Raw genomic sequence first — 21,798 nt, 5'->3', positions numbered from 1 at the left:
GAAAACAAAAAATAAATAAATAAAAAAGAATAATAAACTTTTATCATATTAATTAACATCGTTACAACAAAATTATCTTTATCGTTTGATTTAAAAAACATTGACGTCACTTTTTTTTTCGAAATGTTTATTAAATCTTTTTTCTTTCCTTCTTCGTTTTTTCTTTTCTTCTTCACATCTCCTTAAATTCATTTTTCTTTTTTCACATTTTCACAAACATTTTAATCTTTCATAAAAAATATATATTTATATATATATATATATATATATATATATATATATAAATTTAAATTAGAGAATAGTAATTTTGATTAAGATTAGATTTACATAGATAAGAATGTTCTTCGTAATGGTACTAACGTTAAACCAATGAAAATGAGAAATAGAATGGAAAATCGTGAAATCGAAAAGTTTAAATTAGCCGTGTAATAAATGATTAAAATTTTTTTCAATTTCGCAGGTAATGAACACGAAGTAAAGCGAAAATGATAGGTGCGAGAACCTCGTGACTTACTCTGAGTCACGAAAAATCAATAATTTTCTTTTTATCCCATTCACGACGTTTTTCTGTTATTTCTTTCTCGTTTTCTTTTTTATTTCTTTATATATATATATATATATATATATATATATATATATATATATATATGTATTATATATATAATGTGTTTCAGAAATAAATCGTCAAACTTTTTAACGGCATATTTTATTATTCACTGTAAAAACGAAAATAGAAAAGTTATATAAACATTGTTAAGGATTTAAATGATTTTCTTTTTTCAAGTTATATAAACACTTGTTTTATTTGTAACAAAATATAAGATATTATTTGAAACTTTCAAATTAATTGTTTAATTTCGGTTAATCATTAAATGAAAAATTGCAACGTTTAATTATTAGAGTTAATCAATTGAAAATATCGCGTGTTATTTTTGCTTAAATTTCGAATTTATATATGTTTACAATATCGATGTCTCTTGGATTGTGTCAAAAACGTACAAAAGTGATCCTTGTTTACCTTTAATAGAAGGTAAATAGAAAGGACAATTTATACAACGTCGAATGCGAGCTATATATTGCCTGATGTAAATAAAAAATCTTTATAACTTGAAAAGCATCTCTCAAGTCATGTTTACATGATCTGGTTGTTTCATTTATATAGTGAGTAAAATATATTTTTAAAGTTTGACGACCTATTTTTGAAATTTCCTCTACAACAGACGTTAAATAAGAAATATAAAAGTAATAATCCGTTTCGATCTTATATATCTGTTAGTTTATCGATTCGAAGGGATTAAGTTGTAAGTAAAAGTTAATTTATTTTTGCTAATTCTCTCTCTCTCTCTCTCTCTCTCTCTTATGAAATATTAATTTATCAGATTAGAATTTATACATCAAGCTTAATATATATATATACATTAAGCTTATATATACATATATATATATATATGGAATGGTGATTTTTATAATACGTTCGTGACACAAAATCTATGAAAATTGTATCTTACAAATGTTTTTTCTTTTTCATTAACTTATTCGATTACCACGTGAAAAAACAACACTAAAATATGACCGCGATATTTTTGTTTAAATTTGGATCATATCAATTCAAATGATATATTTCAAGTTTTATATATATATATATAACTTGAAATATGTGATTCTTGAAATCTTTATGAATGGATTTCTCATGATTAATTTTTTGACATATCTTATTTTATCTACTTGCATATATAGCTCGTATTTTTTTTATGTCTGATAGTTTCAGACTTGTTTATACAATTTGTTTCGGCTGTTTAAAAATCGATCTATTTATATAATTAATAAAGGAAATTATCTTTAGAATTGGCAATAAATTATCATTAACGTAATCGCGTTTTAATTTTTTATAGATATGTATAGATCAACAAAAAAATTTGTTTTCGACATTGATTAACATAATGTGAGCCATGTACTCATTATATATATGATAGATAGATAAATATGAAATATAGGTTATGGAAAGGCCGGCAAAGCTCGATATTTATCATGTATAGCAACATCGATTATTTTCTGGCATGCTTTTCATGCGCACGTCTACATTGTCGAAACTAATATATAGCATCGTTCTCTGAATTGTTTTTTCGTAATATTGTGCATTCACATTTTGCAAGAATATGACTATATTTGTAGTACCAAGAACGGCCATTAATGTACAGTATGTAAACTATTATCATCTTTTCCGATTATATCATTTGACAGATATCTATAATTATTATAAAAATTATAATTGGAGGTCGTATAAATTGTAGTTATTTAATATATGATATACCATATAATATATAGAAAGAATATTTACTAATAAAAATTAAAAATAATAATATAAATAATATATATTAATATATTAGGCTATCCCATAAGTTAATGTAATTGCTTTCTTATTGATCAAAATGATGCAATTTTTTACAATTATCGTTACAATTTCGTAAGATGCGTATGCCTTATTAGAATTAGCAAAATTGTTTCAAAGTAATTTGACGTCGTATACTATTTTTCACACGAGAATTTAAGTGTGAGAAAATAAATGTCATCAAAGAAGTGTCGAGAAAACATTTGACCATATTTTATTTTAAAAGTTTCCCTAAGATAACAATGGTTATAGTAGCAATAAATAAAATAAATAAAATTTATGATCCAAGTACTATCAGTATAAGCCAAGGTTAAAGATAGATCTAGTACATTCGTTCCAAAAAGGAGGCTAATCTTGAAATCTTCTATCGTTTTTATTTCTAAGTTATTCAAAAATTTAATAATATAATAATGAGTACAAGTTGTAAGTAATATTGATAAAAAAATATCATAGATAAAAATTGAATGTATTTTCTTTTTTGCGTTCTTTTAAAACTTACTTTATAAAAAAAAAACAAAAATAAATAAATAAAAAATAAAAGATCGCTTTAATTTTTGGGGTGACTTAATATATTATAAAATATATATTATTAATAAATCTAAATGATATATATATATAATAATAATAATAATAATAATAATAATAATAATAATAATAATAATAATAATAATATATGTATGAGAAAGTTGTTATTGTTCTGCAACAATAGTCATAAAAAAGTAGGAAAGTATTTTTTATTTTCTTTACATGTTAATATAGTTCTCTAGATCACGCACGAGCGTATGAATATTTAAACTACCAAGGTTAAGAGAACTTCAACATTCAACGAAGAATGTTCCATGCCGATCGATTCTATTCAAACGAACTATCCTTTCGACATTTATGTCAAATTATTTTATATAAACGATAATTTGTATTATTTATTTTATGTTCTACTTAAAAACATATATTTCATATGATACGTATCAAAGATCATAATATTAATATGTAAGAGAGGAATTAAATGGGGAGGAGGGGGAGAAAATGCATATAAAAAATTGTAAAAGGAATATTACAATTAATTCATTAGATATAATTTGAATATTGAATTTAATTTATTAAATTTAATGTCAATGATATATATATATATATATATATATATATATATATATATATATATATATATATATGTAGTTCGATGTATAGATATAATATCTATAGATAAAAAAAATAATTAATTTAATCTAATATAATATTTTATCGTAGCTAAGTATTTAATTATTCGCATTTACATTCGCATTTACATTCTTTAACATATTATAAATTATAAATTATTCTAATGAAATGAATAGCAGTTATTAACGTAGGACTTTTTTCTTCTCTAAATTATTCAATATTCATTTAATCTTTGAACTTGTTTTGTTTTTTCTTTCTTTTCTTTGTTTTTTTTTTTTTAATTAGAAAAGTTTATAGGTAGGTTGAATTTAAGAGAACACAGAGAGTGAGCGATTTATTTGAGAATACGAATGAATTCGAAATTATTGTAACAAGAGGAGCATTAACAAGATCGTACTTTTTTTTTCTTTTTTTTTTTCTTTTTTTTTTTAGTTTAATGCACTTTGATGACGTGCGCTTTGACACAGTGCTAATAAAACAACTTTTTTTTTTTACGATCGATCGATACTTTAGAATTGTATAGCAATCATGATGTATCGTTCTTTGGAATATAAATTATATAAGAATATGTTAATATTTTTCTTTTTTTTTTTCTACTAAGAAATAAATCAAAAGTCTAGAGAAAAATATAGGTAAAACTATAGTTATCTTATATAATCGTAAGAAAATAATTAAGAAAAAAGTGAAGGTTAAATCGATGGCAATATAAATTTTATAAAAAATAATACGATATCAGTATGAAATTGTTATTAATTTTTGTTGTGTCTTATAATAAATAGTTATATTTCTTATTGTTCTCTTTTTCTTCTTTTTTTTTTTTTTTTTTTTTTTTTACTATCTCAAGAATTAAGGAAGGACGAGTCTTTCGAGGCACCATCAAAATGGGTACAACGAATGCGTATAAAGATTTGGAGCGTATCAATGATGATACTAATCTTAACGGTACTTCGATCGAGGCCTTCTTTGCTAACTCAGTGATATTCGTAACCGGAGCAACCGGTTTTCTTGGAAAAGCTCTCTTGGAAAAACTTTTGCGATCGTGTCCTCGTTTAAGTACGATCTATATACTGATCCGTCCAAAAAAGGGTCAAACTTTTACAGAAAGATTTCAAACGCTCGTTGATAATTCGGTGAGTTAAACCTCTTTGTCTTGCGTTATACATTTTTCAATATAAATAATAATATTGTATGTTTATCGTATATTTTAATTTATTACGAATGAAATATATGAAAACAAATGAAAAATTTATAATGCAAAGAATAATTATTATTCGTGATAGATATAAATATAATTGAGAATTAAATTTATTTACTTTTTTCAGATTTTCGATAAAATTCGTTGTGAACATCCTGGTGTGATAAACAAAGTTTATCCAATACAAGGAGACGCGAGTGAACCTGATTTGGGTTTGAGCATAAATGATAGAATGACACTAACTCAAAATGTAAACATAGTTTTCCATTGTGCTGCCACTGTACGTTTTAATGAGCCCCTAAAAGTAGCAGTTATGTTGAACATAAGAGCGACCGATCGAGTATTGGATCTATGCAAATCCATGAGCCATCTTAAAAGTCTTGTTCATGTCAGTACTGCTTACAGTAATGCCGATAAACGCGAAGTAAAGGAACTCGTTTATAAGTAAGAATTAATATTTTTATTTTACATAAAAACAAAGAAAACAATTAATTATGATTTTCTTTTCTTTTTATTTTCTTCCCATTTTTTTTCTTTCTTTCTGTCTTTTTTTCTTTTTTTTTCATTTCCCCCTTCAGTGCAGCGATACAGAGTAGATAAATGTTGATCATTTTATTATTATTATTATTATTATTATTATTATTATTATTATTATTATTATTATTATTATTATTATTATTATTATTATTATTATTATTATTATTATTATTATTATTATTATTATTATTATTATTATTTCTCTTTTCTTTTTTCAAACGTTACAGAACCGAAATAACGGCGCAAGTCATCATGGATATGTGCGAGATTCTTGATGATGAAACGTTAAATGTATTAGAAAAAAAATTACTTGAAAAACATCCAAATACGTATACACTCACAAAGGGTATTGCAGAAGAACTTGTGTCGAAGAAAGGAATTGGTTTGCCGATCATCATAGTTAGACCTAGTATAATTTGTGCAGCTTATCAGGAACCACTTCCAGGATGGATAGATAATTTATATGGTATTACAGGTATGAGGATTTTATATATATAAAAAAAAAAAAATATATATATATATATATATATATATATATAAATATATCTTTTTAACGATCGATATCAATTGTTGTTCTCGACGAAATATACTGTCTTCCGTTATTATATCATTATTTTGTAGGTATTATTACTGAAATCGGTAGAGGTACCATTAGAAGTATATACGGCGATAGAAAGTTAAAAATCGATATTGTACCGGTTGATTACGTTGTTGATACATTGATATGTGCGGCATGGCATAGTACAATACATCGTGACGGTTCAATACAAGTTTATAATTGTGCAAGTAGCACCATCAATCCTATCAGGTAAATTAAATAATAAAGGAAACAAAGGTTTTGGAAAAAATAATTTCAATCTTTGTATTTAAACGTTCAATCTTATCTCTCTTACACATTATTTTTTTTTTTTTTTTAGTTGGGGCGAATTCGCTAAACATATAAGAAAACATGTTATAGAATCACCATCGAAATATGTTATGTGGTATCCTAATGTCGGAATTACAACCAATAGATTAGTTCATAAAATTATAGTCGTTATATTACACTTTTTACCTGCGTTCTTAGTGGATTTATTATTAATGTGTCAGGGTAGTAAACCTACGTAAGTATTGTTGACGAAAAAATATTTTTTTTTTTAATTTATAAAAATAAATTGTGTATGTACATTTTGTTGTACTTTCTCTTTTTTTTTTTTTTATACGCAGCATGTTGGATATGTCGAAACGTATCGATCGTGCCGCAAAAGTCGGTGCGTTCTTCGCCTTACACGAATGGGATTTTGGTTTAGATAATATGATGGATTTAATAAAACATGTAAAAACTATGAATGACTGTAGCCGATTTCGTGTAGACTTCAAGGATATAGATTGGGATGCGTATACGCGTCAATATACATTAGGTATTAGACAATATATTTTAAAGGATCATCCCGATTCTTTGACCAAAGCACGAAGTCGATTATCCAAGTGAGTTTGGCCAATGTCTATTTTTTTCTTTCCCCCCCTTTCCTTTCCTTTTGTTTCCCTTTATTTATAATTTTTCAATGATCACAATATATATTGTATATGACGAATTGTATTTTTCATTTTTTCTATGTTACAGGCTATACTGGTTACGTAAAATGATTCAGGTCTTGAGCATCTTAGTTTTGTACAAATTATTAAAATATGTTAGTTAGTGATATTTAAAAGATTTTCAATGTTCGTCTTCTTTAAATGAAAGATTGATCAAATGTTATAAGAAAACTGTCGTGGCCAACAAAATCATTATTCCTTTTTCTATAGATAGTAAATCAGTGATTTCTTATTATAACTTCTTTTTTTAATGATAAACATACTATTTTACTTACTAATCATAAGCATTATGGATTGTATTGCAATATTTGACAAAAAAAAAAAAAAAAAAAAAAAAGATTGAATAAGGAGACTACTGGGAATATAAATAAATTTCTTCTTGATCCTAAATGCAACGTCCACAGATTTCTTGGTTGATATGTACATACTTCTTTATAGGGACAACAATTACGCTTAACACTCAAAAATGTACAAATTTGATCTTATAGATAGAATTATATAAAATGACAAGGAGAATCAACGAAGGACCATCGATTTCTGATTTCGATTTTAATACTTTTAATGCATATCGTATTTATTATAAATTTATGAGAATCGATCAGAAATTTCACATTTACAAATGTATTTCACTATTACTCAATTGTATTATATGATGATAAATAAATACATTTGAAATACTTTTAAATATGTCGGAATTTGAATTGTATTTTATCTAATTGTTTATAAATAAAATTAACAAGTTTTTAAATAGAACAAAAAGAAAAAAAAGAAAAAAATTGAAAGAACCGATTTATAAATATGAATGTACATGAATTGAGTTAAAAATGAGAACCACAAGGAAAATGAATATATATTAAGATAAAAATAAAAGCGTATATCAAATTGTGAAGTTAAACAAAATACTGAAAAAAGAAAATAATTTTCTTTTGGCAAAGTTTTGAAACTGACGTATATATATAGAAGGTGACTTTACAAGCTATTTGCGATCCCATTGTGCCTTTTTACTTTTCTTATCAGAACACAGTGCATCGTAATAAAATCCAATATCAAGATCTCAAAATAGAGAAGAAGAAAATCGTCTTGAAGGATTGTTTTATTTCTTTCAAAGTGTCATGCAAAAATTTTACGTGAAAAAATTGAAGTGAAAAAATTTATCATGCCTAAGCTCAAAATAAAAACTTTGAACAGGTATTTTTGCAGAAACATGCGCATACATTCCTTGTATATATTTATATATAAATATATATATATAGAAAATATTTCGAGAATTTATTTCTAAACAAGAAACAGCTGATACGTTAATTATCAAGTTTCAATATTAATAAGAAATCACGAAAACAGAATCCTATTCGAAGGACCATTGTTAGAGCTCGTTTTTGATTCGTTAGAGAAAATGACAAAATGATAATTAATTTTCAATATCTCGCGAGTCTTGAGAAATTCTATATAAATTATTTTTGAATTTCTAATAGAAATAACAAATTGATTAGAATTAAGAAGCAGAAAATATCGAAAGGATTATGTTCATTACGGGAATGAAGTTCTTCCATGATAATATGAAAAATTGAATATTGCGCCTGAAAATATGTAATACTCCAAACTCCGTCGATAACACCTTATGCATGACAACACCGTCATACATATACGTAATACCATATTGCCTATTATAAGGATACAAAATTATTGATGATTATTGACGATGCATATAAGCATCATTATCAATGAAATATGAAGTGTTGCCTGTTTTCAGGTGCGCAAATAAATGTACTAATTAATAAATAATCGACGATTAAATGAGATAACAAAAAAAAAAATACTTAACAAAAAATCATTCAAAATGTTCGTTATCCGATTGAATAACTATCATAATACAAACTAGATAGAATTTTAAAAGTAACATACAATTACATTAACGTTCATGGCTCTAGTTTTATTTTTATAAAAAAATAAGAAATACAAATCGAATAAAAAAAAAGAAAAAAAGAAAAAAAAAAGATTAATTAATTCGTTTATAATATTGCAACGTGTTTTTACAATTGAAACATGCGCACAAGTATCATTATTATCATCATATAGCGACTTTGCATACGGCTAACTTTATTACGATTCTCAACTGACTGTATTTTACTGTGGTGAGACCACCGTGGGTGGTGGTAAGCGGTTATTAAACGTGTGTTCAGGTTTTTGTATTAGTATATCAAAAGTGTTATTAGTAACAAATTAACGTTGTATGAAGAATATATAATTGATGCAGAAGAAGGGCATCAATAAAAAGCGGCCACTAACATAAAGTTTGCAACTAAATCAATTCGATTTGCATGTATCACGGCCAAAGAGCCGTAAATTGCTGGTTAATGGACTCAAACGCGTTTACCGGCTATGTCAACTACGTGTAAAATATTTTTTAATATAATGAGCGCATGGAAATTATTACAACGACGATGTTACGATATTCTTTCGTATAAGTATTCGCTCCTCGTAATACTAGTAGCATTTACGTGCATATTCATCGGTATTATACATTTTGGAGAGGTTAGAATGATCTACCAATCATATTCATAATTTGTCTATTTATTTATCTATTATTTTTTCGTTTTGTTTTTATTTCTATTAATTTATTTTTTCATTTATTTGATTTTGTTCTTCTCCCTATTTGTTCCTTCGAATTTATTAATAAAAAATTGATAAATTAATTGTTAGTAACTATTGTTACGTTATAAAGTTATCTTTCCTATAAACTTTCCTTTATTTTGGAGGGAAATTTATAAAATTATAACCTTCATTTTGTGTCTTAAATAATAAATGTATCTTTTGTCATTCTTATAAAAAAGTTATGGAAGTAATTTCATTTCATTTCATTTATAGAAAATCTGTATACAAGTATATACACACACACACATATTTTATATATATATATATATAAAAGATTTCTTTCAAAATTCAAAAATTTGTAAATATATATTCTTTTAGGTTTGGTTGGCATGGAGTAAAGAGAAATATGAAGCTGTTTTTCATTCCTTTAATGATAATATATTAGGAAAATCTTTTCAAAAAAAATTATGTCAACATGTACCTATAGATGTAGTATATACTTGGGTGAATGGATCCGATCCAAATTTTATAAAAAGTCTTGAAAAGCATATTCCTATTACCGATAGTAATACAATTTCTTCGAGATTCAGCGACAAAGATGAATTAAGATATTCTTTAAGATCATTAGAAATGTATGCACCTTGGGTAAGACATGTTTACATTGTCACCAATGGGCAAATTCCAAGTTGGTTGGATATGGATAATCCTAGGATGACTCTTATTACTCATGAAGATATTTTTCTGGACAAAAGTCATTTACCAACTTTTTCTAGTCCTGCTATTGAAAGTCATATTCATAGGTATACATTGTTTCAAGTTTAATTCATTTCATTTTGTTATATATATATATATATATATATATATATATATATATATATGTGTCTTATTAAATGATTAAATGATTGATTTCATATTTCTAGAATACCCGGTATCTCTGATAAGTTTTTATATTTTAATGATGATGTAATGCTTGGCGCAGAAGTATGGCCAGAGGATTTTATAACTCAAGCAGGTGGTCAGAAAGTGTATCTAGCATGGTGGGTTCCTGATTGTTCCGATATTTGTCCATGGGCATGGGTAGGAGATGGATCGTGCGATCTTGCATGTAATACAACTCTATGCGAATTTGATGGTAATTTTCTTTTTAATTTTTTTTTTCTTTTTTAGAATTAAATTTATACGCTAAATATATTATAATATCTTTTCTGTTTAGGCGGAGATTGCAATTCTACTTCATTATCCACCGATAGTGAGCCATTCGAGGAGGAAAGTGATTATCCGTATAAATATTTACAGATTGTAGGTGAAAAAAATAAATCTAGTACTGTGTCATTTAATAATTCTGAAATAAAAAATAGTAGTACTACAGTTGCATGGTTGCATACTGTAGCAATGACTCATAGAACATCAAAATCCAGAAATTATAGTTCATCTGCAAATAATCTTACAAAACTTTTTGATATCAAGGAACATAATGATAATAGTAAAACAATAAAACTAAGTGACACTAATGACATACCTGAAAGTATATTTGGAAATTCTAATCATACAAAACTACATATACAATTTAAACGCTACCTCAATGATGATATCATTAATCTAGTACAAGGAAATAACAGTATGAAGTCAAATAAATTGAAGTATAGTGATCAATGGAAACATAAAAAGAGACAGCTTGATACGTATGCAGAATCCTTGCTGTATGTTAATAAAATATATAATATAATTTATGGCTTCGATAGAAGAAAAGTTCCAGCGCATATGCCTCACTTGATAGACAAATGGATTGTTAATAGTATGCAAAGAAAGTTTGAGTCTGATTTTATAAAAACTTCTAGTCATAAAGTGAGAAATGCAGAGGATATGCAATTTGCATTCTCATATTTTTACTTTTTAATGAATGAAAATCTTTATATACCAGTTGAAGATATATTTGATAAGTTTGATACTGATAAATCAGGGTAAGAAATATTAATATTATTATATAATTAAAAATAATTACCTTATAATAATATAATACAATAATATATGATATGATTTTAGAACTTGGTCAGATAGGGAGATACGAACACTTTTATCCAGACTATATCCTTTACCATTAGATTATAATTTGGTTGTAGAATTTGAAAATTCTATCACGAATTGTTCGAAATATTTGAAACTCACGGAAAATGTTAAGGCACCACCTGGTGAAAGATACTTGGATTCTACGCTTGTAAGTGGACAATAAGATGTAAAATTCATTAACAAATATTCAAACGAACATTATAGTTTATTTATTTATTATTCTCTTTTTTTTTTTTTTTAATATACAGCCTGTAGTGTCTAAAGAGTTAATATCAAATTGTGATTGGGTCGCATCCAAAATTGAGGCAAGATTTGGCGAATCCAAACGTTATAAGCACGAAGTTATAAAAGCTGGAAAAAATGAGATATTTGAAATGTTAACAAGTAACGTGTCTCTTACTGTACAGCTTTTGGATGAGATTAGACGTGATCCAAAGTAAGTTTTAAACTTTTCAATTTAAATTATAATTTATTATATATAATATATATATATATATATATATATATATATATATATATATAATTTATATTACAGAAAGTTTATATGTTTAAACGATGATATGGATCCTTTACGTCATTCCGAAAATGAAATCGTTCGAGCACTATTAAATGATTTTTATCGTTCCTTGTATCCTTTAAAAAGTACATTTGAACTACCTCCGCAATTCCGTAATCGATTTTCTTATCGTGAAGAACTTATTGAATGGCGTGCAAATCGAACAAGAACAAGAAATTTATTATTGATACTCATAGTTTTGTTATTGATCATTACTCTATATCATTTATCATATTATCATATACGAAGAATTTTTAGAATTCGCACACTGCCCACTCTTCTTATATAATGAATATAATATTTCACTGAAATCATTTATACAAATAATTTAAATAATAGATGAAGAAAGAAGAGTCGGTTAAATATATACAATTCGACGGTGTATTTATAGGAAAGTCTTACCTTCAGTCATAAGAATTAATCACATTTTAACTCAGGAAAATATTATTATTATACATGTCCATGTGCAATTTTTTATTTTTAAGATATTTACATATTAAAAAGAGTAAGAGAGAGAGAAAGAGAGAGAGAGAGAGAGAGAGAGAGAGAGAGAGAGAGAGAGAGAGAGAGAGAGAGAGAGAGAGAGTGAGTTACTTTGGTAAACAAATTTATCATTCAATCATAAAATCATTCTCGTATAGACATTTTTCATTATTAAATGTATACAATTAGTAGTTATATATGCACATATTTACAACGAATTTATATAAAAAAACAAAACAAAAAAACAAAAAAAAAAAAAAGAAAAACTCACACATTGTTATTAGATAAAATTATTATGATATATTGTTGGAAATATGTGATAAACATGATTTTGAGAGATTTTTTTCTAAAAATAAGTAACAGCGTCTTAACTGTGATATATATATATACATATAAATATATGATAAATTAATAATTATCTTTTTACGGAATATAGATAGAGAAATATATATATATATATATTTCTAGAAAAATATATATATATATATAGATATTGCTTCTTAGAAATATATATATATATAGATATTGTTGATCTTGTGTAAATAACAAATTTTCATAGATAAAAGAAAAGAGGAATAGTTATGCAAAAATGTTTATAGCTTTTCTCTAGGTATAATGTAATTAAATATTTAATTATATTTCGCTTATATAGAAAATATTTATCAACATATCTAATAACTGCGTTATGCGTTATTGAAGATGTGTTAATGTGATTACATATGTTAAACGTTTAACATACGTTAAACGTTTTATATATATGTGATACATATATAAAACGTGAATGAACGCAACATAGATTAATTTTATAATAGCGTAATTTTTATCTATTATACATCTAAGAAAGGTATATTACACATGATATTAACGTATCTTTTAACTTGTTGTAGTTTTCAAGCGGTCACATTAATATTTCACAGAAGTAACTAAAGACTTAAAGGACAAACCAAATTTTAATTTGTACAAATAGATTCTTTTTTATTTTTTTTTCTCTCTTTTTTTTTCTTCTTATTCTAGAAAGATATAATATAAGATATGTGGTATATTTCATTGGTGATCGATTATAGTTATGATCAAAGTAAATGGCTCATGACTTAATAAATAAATCTCAAACGTGTACATTAAGAAATAAAAATTGCATATCTATGTCTCTCTATATACATACATACATACATATATATATATATATGTTTTAATACATACATATACATATATATATATATATATGTTTTAAATAAATTAAGAGATACTAGTCATTTATATCTAGATAACATTTTATGTGTATTCAGGTACATGATGTTGCACAGAAAATTTTTCTTTAAAATTTAATCAATTCATTGTACATGAAAAATATCGTTAATAAAATATATTTATTAATAATAAACCTAATAAACCCTGAATATATATATATATAAAAGTGTATATGTACAAACATATGTCAATAACAAATTTTGTGTACTTAAAAAAAAACAAAATGAAAAAACATATTCTAACGAAGAAGACAATACTGGTGATATTAACAAGAAATAATCTCAATATATATCATTGTGCAATTATAAAAAAAAATCATGCGATTTGCGATTTTACATATAAAACACATATGCATATGCATCTACATAATATATATACACACATATATATATGTATATATATACATATATATATGTGTGTGTGTGTGTGTGTGTGTGTGTGTGTGTGTGTGTCGGTATATGTATAATATTTGTTATATGATGACTGCACCAATATATATATGCCAAATAAACTATATATCAATCTTTATACATATGTATTGCAACAGCTTTGAAATAAATTTGATTTTCTTCATGCTGGAAAAAAAAAAATTAGAATGATAATTAAGAAATTTAAAAAAAAAAAGAAAAGAAAGAAAGAAAAAACATAAGGCGGATGTACGAATAAAACTAATTTATATGCTTTGAAACATATTAATAATATTTTTTTCTTTTTATTATTATAGAAACAGTAATGTATTCTTCAACTAAAATATTTAAACAACTAATCTTTTTAATTTCAAATACATTGTATTTATTACTATCATGATTCTGATTGTCTTTGCTTATATAAGGGAGGACATTGAGGATGTCGAAGATTTCGTGGACCAATCATTCCTTCTTGTAATCTAGCACATTCGCTCATCCATATAGCAACGCTTGCCACTTCTTCTGCAGATAAACGAGGTCCTATACCTATAAAGTATATTGTACATAATGTATTATGTACGAAATAAATATATACATATATATATATATGTATATATTATATACGAAATAAATATATACATATATATATATATATATGTATATATTATATACGAAATAAATATATACATATATATATATGTATATATATATATATATGTATTTTAAAAAATCAGATTAATCTTAACTCATATGATAAATAAACAAAGATTATTGATAAACTCGCAAAATAGAGAATTAATTTAAAAAGAATAAGGATTATAATAATCATTAAATTATTAAAATAAAAGAAAATAAAAAGAAGTACCTGGAATATTTGGATAATATGAAATTAATTGTGCATTAGCAATTCTAATTTTTTTTCGTTCCTTAATCAACGAGACGTCTCTTTTATCGGACGAATTCCCAGTATTTACGTCATCATGGATTATATCCTTTTGATTATCTTCATTTGTCGATGATTTTTCACAAGGATCCTTCGAATTCAATGATTTACTTGGTTCTATTGTAAAATCAGTAACATTACTGTCTTCCTCGCGTTTCAATGTACTATCCGATGTGGATTCAATTGTGTTATTGCTGCTCGAAATTTTATCATCGACATTCTCGTTCGAATCATCTTCCCGCGTCGAACAACTCCCACTAATTTCTGGCGATATTATCACTATATGAGAGTCAAATCGATGATTAAATATTTGATTCGTTATCAAAAAAAAAAAAAAAAAGAAAGAAAAAAAAAAGCAAAGGAATGTATAATCGAACGATAAGAAATGATAATTTTTCATTTGATACAAAATAAATGAAAATGTGAAACATTTCATGATATTTACTATTTGACGAATCAGCAGCTTCCTTAGAAATTAAATTCAAATCTAAATTGACATCGGCTTCAGTATCTTGACTAGCGATCGAATATACACGATCAATGGAGATGTTATTATCGATGGACTCGTGTACTTTCGAAGATGTACTACTATTAGACTCGTCGAATACAAGAAATTCTGTTGGATCTTCTTCAGATGAACTTCTTTCGCTACCATCGCATCTAAGACCGGCCAAGTATCTATAAATAAGATTAAAACGATCTCCATACGTTTTATCTACGATCTATTGAAAATATATTCAAATGTATTATTTACAAGATTTTTTTGTTTTTGTTTTACAAAACATACACACACACGCACACGCACACAAATACACATAAATACACACTTAAACAGACCCATAAATTTCCATGAATAATGTAACTGGAACCATGGCCGATCCACCGTCAGGTTCATGCGTAAATAATTCGCAGATCATAATCATTGTCTCACGTAAACTAGATCCTAAAAGACCAACGGCTATTGCCAAAAACTTCTTAACTTGGCACTTTCGACGAAATTTCCCTATCATCATTATCAGATTTAATTCTTTACGATCGAGACACAAGCATTCCCAACGACGTGAGATAACATCGATCGACAATGTTTTGTTGTAATCTAAACAATAACAAATATATTTTATCTTCCTTCTTACTCATTCTTATCTATTATTACTTCATTTCTTATTTATACTTATTTCTAATTATATATATATATCTCTCTCTTTGTCTCTTTTTATTTGTATTTAAGTTAATTAAAGAAATATCTATGTTAATTATATACAAAATGAGATCATTCAACTTTACTTATTCTAATTATTTCTATTTATCCGTCTTCTTTATCTATGATAATTAAATAAATATCTATTCTAATTACAAAATAAGAATTATTCAATAATTACTTCTTTTTCTTTTTTTAACTTCTTTTGTTTATTTTTACGAATGTATGTTTATCTTTATTTCGAGAAATTAAATATCAGTCTTTTTTCTGTCTTTTTTTCTTTCTTTTTTTTCATTTTTTCTCCTTCTATTTCTTCTTCTTCTTTTTCATTCTTTCTTAGAAATAACATAAGATAAGATCATAAGATGATGGAAAAGAAATGAAAAATATGCGTACCTCCAAATTGACGGAGAAGAACTCTAAGGAAGCCAAGTGTTAAACCAGAAGCTGTACTAGGTGGTGGATATTCGAGTCTCAATTTAACTGGTGGTTCCTCGCCGTCGGCTAATGCACGAAAATATGCACTGGACCATCTCAAAAGATCGTAGGGTTGGGTTCGAATAGCTGCCTTACAAAATTGTTTCAATATCGTTGGCAATCTTGGTGGTATCGTTACCTCCTGACCAGTAATCGCTTGTTCTATCAATGGCATTATTATTCAAAGTTATTCAATTAATTAACATTTAATAACGATAAAGTTACTGTCTCAACAATCTCCTCGAATTCGAAACTATCAAGTAAGAATCCCGCGGATAGACTTAGTAAAACATAAATGAACTGTGACCCATGGGCTTAGAGACTCATTGTGTTGTCCTTTCTTACTATTCTAGATCACCAAGGAAACGACGTTTGGTGAAACGATATTACACAGGGAAATCAATATTGTTAGCGGACGGCACGTGTTCTAATTTTTTTTAAACGAATACCAATTGCCTTGTTTAGAAAAAAATATTAACACGTGCCTCTGTTTTTTTCTTCTTTCCTTTTTAATTCTAATAATATATATATATTCCATATATAAATTATATATCTGACGTTATAAAATGTACAATTTCACGTGAAATGTTAATAGAAAATTCGTAAACGATTTATGACTATGAAAATTTAAAAAAAAAAAAAGAAAAAAAAAAGAGAGAAAAAAGATAAGAAAAACAAATAGGACAAAAGATTGTATCGTTTGAAATATTAAATGGCTAATTAGAATTTTACCTATTCGTAAAATAATAAGAGAGCCATTATTGTTATATTATCCATGACGTATGAATATATATATATATATATATATATATATATATATATATATATGTATATATATGTATATATATACATCCCCTGACAACACTAAAGTATCTCGACTTGTTAATTTTATCAAAATAGGGTTGTGATTATGACCACCATGCGGGTGCCCAGCTTTTGAATTTGACTGCACTCTAGCATGGAATCCCACGATTCTCATAGTCTACGGACATTTTCGAAGCAGCCATCGACTCGTCATCACTTTTAGCAAAATTAAGTATCCCGTAAAGAGAGTACCATGATCCTAGAAGGGTACCCGTATATTTTTTTTTAACGTTAATACCGATGACGTGTCACATGGTAGCACGCGACTCTAATTATTTCATTAAATGGCTAAATTCTACCTACTACTTTAGGGTTAATCAAACTTTCGTTAAAATGATTGAAATTATTTTATACATTAGAATTCTTTTATAAATTTGTTATATATATATATAACTATATATATGAATATATATATATATATATAACAAATTTATAAAAGAATTCTAATAAATATATTTACATATACATATAAATAATATGAGATAAATATTTACATTTTATGCATGTATTATATATTAGGATAATATTTACAAAAAAAAAAAAAAAAGAAAAGAAAAAGAAGAAGAAATAGACACTATTTTCAGAATTGAATGAAATTATGACGTATTTAACCATGACGAAAGAATACTAACGATTTTTCATTGAGATCCTATGTTGCATCTGCGTATATATTTCCAGCTTGTACTCCCTTCGCTTGAGAAAATCCGAGGAAGTTTGACAATACCTCCAACGGTTCAATCGTGAGAAACGAGGGGGGAAAAGTCTTTTTAAAAGGAGAGCATTTTCTTTTTGCCGGGAAGTTTTATATTGTTAAGAACTACGTACATGTGTACTTTTTCCATTTTCTTTTCGATCAATTGTACGTACGTCTATGTATCTATGTATGTATTAAATCAACGAGAAAATTCGAACGAAGTGTTTGTAAGATTTTCACACGCTCTAACTCGAACCCTCCGGCATTTTTAAAACCCGTTTGTTTGATATTACGAAAGGGATGATCTTCGAAAATAAAAAAAAAATAAAAAAACAAAAAAACAAAATAAAAGGGAACAAGGATGCGCCGTTAAAAGACGTTCCCACAGTGTTTCGTTCTTATGGTGTTCTTATTATGTAAATTTCGAAGAGCACGTGCCTCTTTGGTAACGTCTTTTCTAGCACAAAGATCGTAGTTTCTTAGTTTCTATGGGAGAAAGAAGAGAAACGGTCCACGATAAATGGTCAACGTCTAGTAAGACCTGTGTAACTGGATCCCAAATCTCGCCCGAGGGGAATTCGCACGGCTATTTAAATTACTTATAAAAGAAAAAAACCAAAAAGAACACAGAAAAAAAAGACAAAATTACATTTCATCGATTTAACTTCCAGTTCCTTCGGATTTAACTGCGCATTACTTTTTATGTGAATTTATCTAACGTCTTGATCCATTGTGTAACTTTTTTGAATTATTAATGGGAAAAATAACCGTTGAATTTATATATATATATATATATATATATATATATATTTTGAAATTATGTTTTTAATCAGGTTTTGTAATATCATTCTTATTCAAGATTTTAAAGAATTATTTTCATTTCATAGACTGTCGTAAGAAGGAACATAAAAAATAATAAAAAGTAGCCTCTTTTATAACGATATAAAAATATTAGAAAAAATGATTTAAGTAGAAAACAAAAATTATTGCAAATATGATTGGTATGAAATTAATAGATTTCTTATTATTTTTAAATACAGATGTGCTTTGAGATAAATAAAAAAAAAAAGGAAGAAAAAGAGAAAATAAAAATTAGATCGATCGTTCATTATTCTCATGAATTCTTTAGCTTGGATAGGACGTCGTTTAGACGTGGATAAAATCGGCTTATCGCAAGCGAATGGCACCTGGAAGTAAGGGTCCTCTTGGATGAATCTGTAGGGTTCGTTCCCATCGTCGAAGGGAAAAAGAAGAGAAAAGAGAAAAGCGAACTTTAACGCAACAGGCAGGCACGAGACGTAGGAACAGGTATAAGAAATCGACTGACGGATATCTGTTAGGGGGTCGATTTCTCCCCTTGTCAGGGTGAGATCACGAACAACGTTGGTTAACATAGGGGAAGGGAGAAACAGAAGCAGAAATAGAAGCGCACAAGCACAAGCAGAAGCAGAAGCAGAAGCAGAAGAAGAAGAAGAAGAAGAAGAGGAAGAGGAGAGGTAAATGAGAAAAAGAAAAGAAAGAAAGAGGGGGGAGACCGGTCCTGCAGAAAGTAGTATTGTGTTGAAACCGTTTTCCCAGGGCCTCCTCTTCCCCTGGTGTACCAATGAGACTCACATGTGCGGCCTTGGCTAGGGCCCTTCTGGCCATTGCCAAGGTATATAAGGGCTGCCAGTGGCAAGCAGAAGCACAGAACAGCTCGATCGTCTGTGGAGAGAGCATCGTGAGAGGATCGTGAGAGCATCGTAAGAGTATCGTGGCTCTCTCCCCTCTCTCCTGATCACACTAATCATCGTCATCATCATCTTTGACTATTAAAATTACGGGAGTCAGCGGAAGAGGAGCCATGATCAACGAACGGTGTTAACACGATAACGAAAGGAGGAGGAGAAGGAGGAGGAAGAAGAAGGAGGAGAAAAAAAGCAAGAAAATGTATAATCTAACCGGAGGTGTTTCTATTTTTTCTGTCGCAGATCAATCGACCAACTTGGACCAAACGATAATGGTGAGTCTTGTCTCGGCTTTATTTTGATATACCTATCGAATGATCTTGGTGCTTCGATAGACTACACTAAAATGATTTAACATCGTTTAATTTCTCCGGTTTTATTTATTTCTTTTGGCTTCTATCGTGAATACATCGACGTTGTTCTGCTTCGTGAACTCTCATATTTTATTATCTATTATATTCCTCGTATTCTTCTTTTTTTTTTTTTGTCGTTTCTCTACGGCGTATTTTCATAGTTAGACACTTTCGGTATTACGAAGGGTGTTTACGAAACAGAATATCGTGATAAAAGTATCGTCGAAATTAATGGCACTTGAAATTATCGTATATTCGGCCCTACTCTATCCATGTACTAAGATCCAATCAAAATTATTTTACAAAATTTTGTTTTAGAAAAATTTTCTCCCTTTAGTTTTATTTTTTATTAATTCTCCTAATTTTTTTTTCTTCTGATTTATTTACCTTCCCCCTCCCGTCGCCCATTTATTAGCTCAGACTCATGTTTCTTTTTAATTCTTTATTTAAGTTCAAAAGTATCGTTTTTTTAATCCTTTAATTTTCTTCCATTTAATTTATATTTCTAAAAGATGCATACGCACTCATGCACGCACGCACGCTCGCACGCACGCACGCACGCAAACAAATTTGTCCGTTAGAAAATAGATATATAGGATACAAATCTAAACATTTATATTTATCTTGAACGTGATCCTTTTTTAATCGATAAACGATAGATTAATACCTATCCAATAATTGTGAATCATGTACACACGCGAGATATCTAATAATATTTTTCTTTTTCCCATATCGCCATGTACTTTTCACAAAAACTATATATATACATACATACATACATATATATATATAGTAGACGTATTAACTCTTAGAAATCTTTTATGTTAGAATAGTGAAAATATTTTATCCCAAAAAAGTATTACGATAGTTTGGCACGGTAGTGTAAAACGTATTAATATTCCTAATAACGTAGATCGTAAATCAAAAAAAAAAAAGAGAAAAAAAAAAGAAAGAAAGAAAGAAAGAGATTCATTAATGGCAAAAAAATCAATTCGTATTTTACGCACTTAATGCACCCTTTTTATTTTCTTTTTATTATTATTATTATTATTATTATTATTATTATTATTATTATTATTATTATTATTATTTTTATTATTTTTTTATTTTTTTTTTTATTTTTTACATTTTCGAATGTAAGCACGCCGCTTAGTAGTACCTAAACACGTACCTGTTACTGTATATTCTGATAACTTCGTCTCAATAATCCTTTTCGATAATGTAATAATAGAAAAAGAAACCTTCTTTTTATATGTGTAGACTTGAGATCGAATCTTAGCAAGTAGTTAAAGAATAACTAAACGTTGCATTTAGTAATATATAATCCGTAAATTTAAT

General features: G+C 27.1%; 3 protein-coding genes across 9 annotated transcripts in view; 2 read left to right on the top strand and 1 right to left on the bottom strand.

Moving 5' to 3' along the window:
* Positions 1–7,487, top strand: part of LOC118445155 (putative fatty acyl-CoA reductase CG5065) — a 33,591-nt gene extending 26,104 nt beyond the window's left edge. For 2 of the 6 annotated variants that reach the window (XM_085655515.1, XM_035874213.2), the window contains exons 2-8: positions 4,389–4,674; positions 4,867–5,183; positions 5,504–5,751; positions 5,898–6,084; positions 6,194–6,379; positions 6,483–6,743; positions 6,880–7,487. In XM_085655515.1, the coding sequence (XP_085511641.1) occupies positions 4,426–4,674; positions 4,867–5,183; positions 5,504–5,751; positions 5,898–6,084; positions 6,194–6,379; positions 6,483–6,743; positions 6,880–6,955 (1,524 nt within the window). In that variant the 5' untranslated portion in view covers positions 4,389–4,425 and the 3' untranslated portion in view covers positions 6,956–7,487. The other 4 variants (XM_085655514.1, XM_035874211.2, XM_035874214.2 and 1 more) reach the window with 3 other exon arrangements.
* Positions 7,488–8,918: 1,431 nt separating this feature from the next.
* On the top strand, positions 8,919–13,678 carry Gnptab (N-acetylglucosamine-1-phosphate transferase subunits alpha and beta). Its single transcript, XM_035873979.2, has 7 exons — positions 8,919–9,383; positions 9,822–10,243; positions 10,364–10,575; positions 10,657–11,404; positions 11,487–11,658; positions 11,759–11,946; positions 12,046–13,678. Exons 1-7 carry the CDS (start codon positions 9,231–9,233, stop codon positions 12,353–12,355), a joined length of 2,205 nt encoding a protein of 734 aa, XP_035729872.2. The 5' UTR covers positions 8,919–9,230; the 3' UTR covers positions 12,356–13,678.
* An 828-nt stretch (positions 13,679–14,506) lies between these two features.
* LOC118445060 (uncharacterized) lies at positions 14,507–17,149 on the bottom strand. 2 transcript variants are annotated; one of them, XM_035873982.2, is made up of 5 exons: positions 16,742–17,149; positions 15,985–16,243; positions 15,593–15,825; positions 15,070–15,411; positions 14,507–14,750 (listed from the first exon to the last, which is right to left on the bottom strand). In XM_035873982.2, exons 1-5 carry the CDS (start codon positions 16,995–16,997, stop codon positions 14,599–14,601), a joined length of 1,242 nt encoding a protein of 413 aa, XP_035729875.1. In that variant the 5' UTR covers positions 16,998–17,149; the 3' UTR covers positions 14,507–14,598. The 2 variants fall into 2 exon arrangements, with proteins under 2 accessions (XP_035729875.1, XP_035729874.1); XM_035873981.2 differs by having other exon boundaries at positions 14,510–14,750; positions 15,070–15,426.
* Positions 17,150–21,798: the final 4,649 nt, after the last annotated feature.

Source organism: Vespa mandarinia, chromosome 3, assembly GCF_050613455.1.
Source record: "Vespa mandarinia isolate Hongniang chromosome 3, ASM5061345v1, whole genome shotgun sequence".
Lineage (NCBI taxonomy): Eukaryota > Metazoa > Arthropoda > Insecta > Hymenoptera > Vespidae > Vespa > Vespa mandarinia.
This window is presented reverse-complemented; position numbering and strand designations above follow the sequence as displayed.

Coding starts and splice junctions, on each gene's coding strand:
- Gnptab (XM_035873979.2), top strand. CDS start 9,231: ATGTCAACTACGTGTAAAATATTTTTTAATATAATGAGCGCATGGAAA. Junction 10,244..10,363: donor ATTGAAAGTCATATTCATAG/GTATACATTGTT, acceptor TCATATTTCTAG/AATACCCGGTATCTCTGATA. Junction 10,576..10,656: donor AACTCTATGCGAATTTGATG/GTAATTTTCTTT, acceptor TTTTCTGTTTAG/GCGGAGATTGCAATTCTACT.
- LOC118445060 (XM_035873981.2), bottom strand. CDS start 16,997: ATGCCATTGATAGAACAAGCGATTACTGGTCAGGAGGTAACGATACCA. Junction 16,244..16,741: donor TCTTCTCCGTCAATTTGGAG/GTACGCATATTT, acceptor GTTATTGTTTAG/ATTACAACAAAACATTGTCG. Junction 15,427..15,592: donor AGCTGCTGATTCGTCAAATA/GTAAATATCATG, acceptor ACTCTCATATAG/TGATAATATCGCCAGAAATT.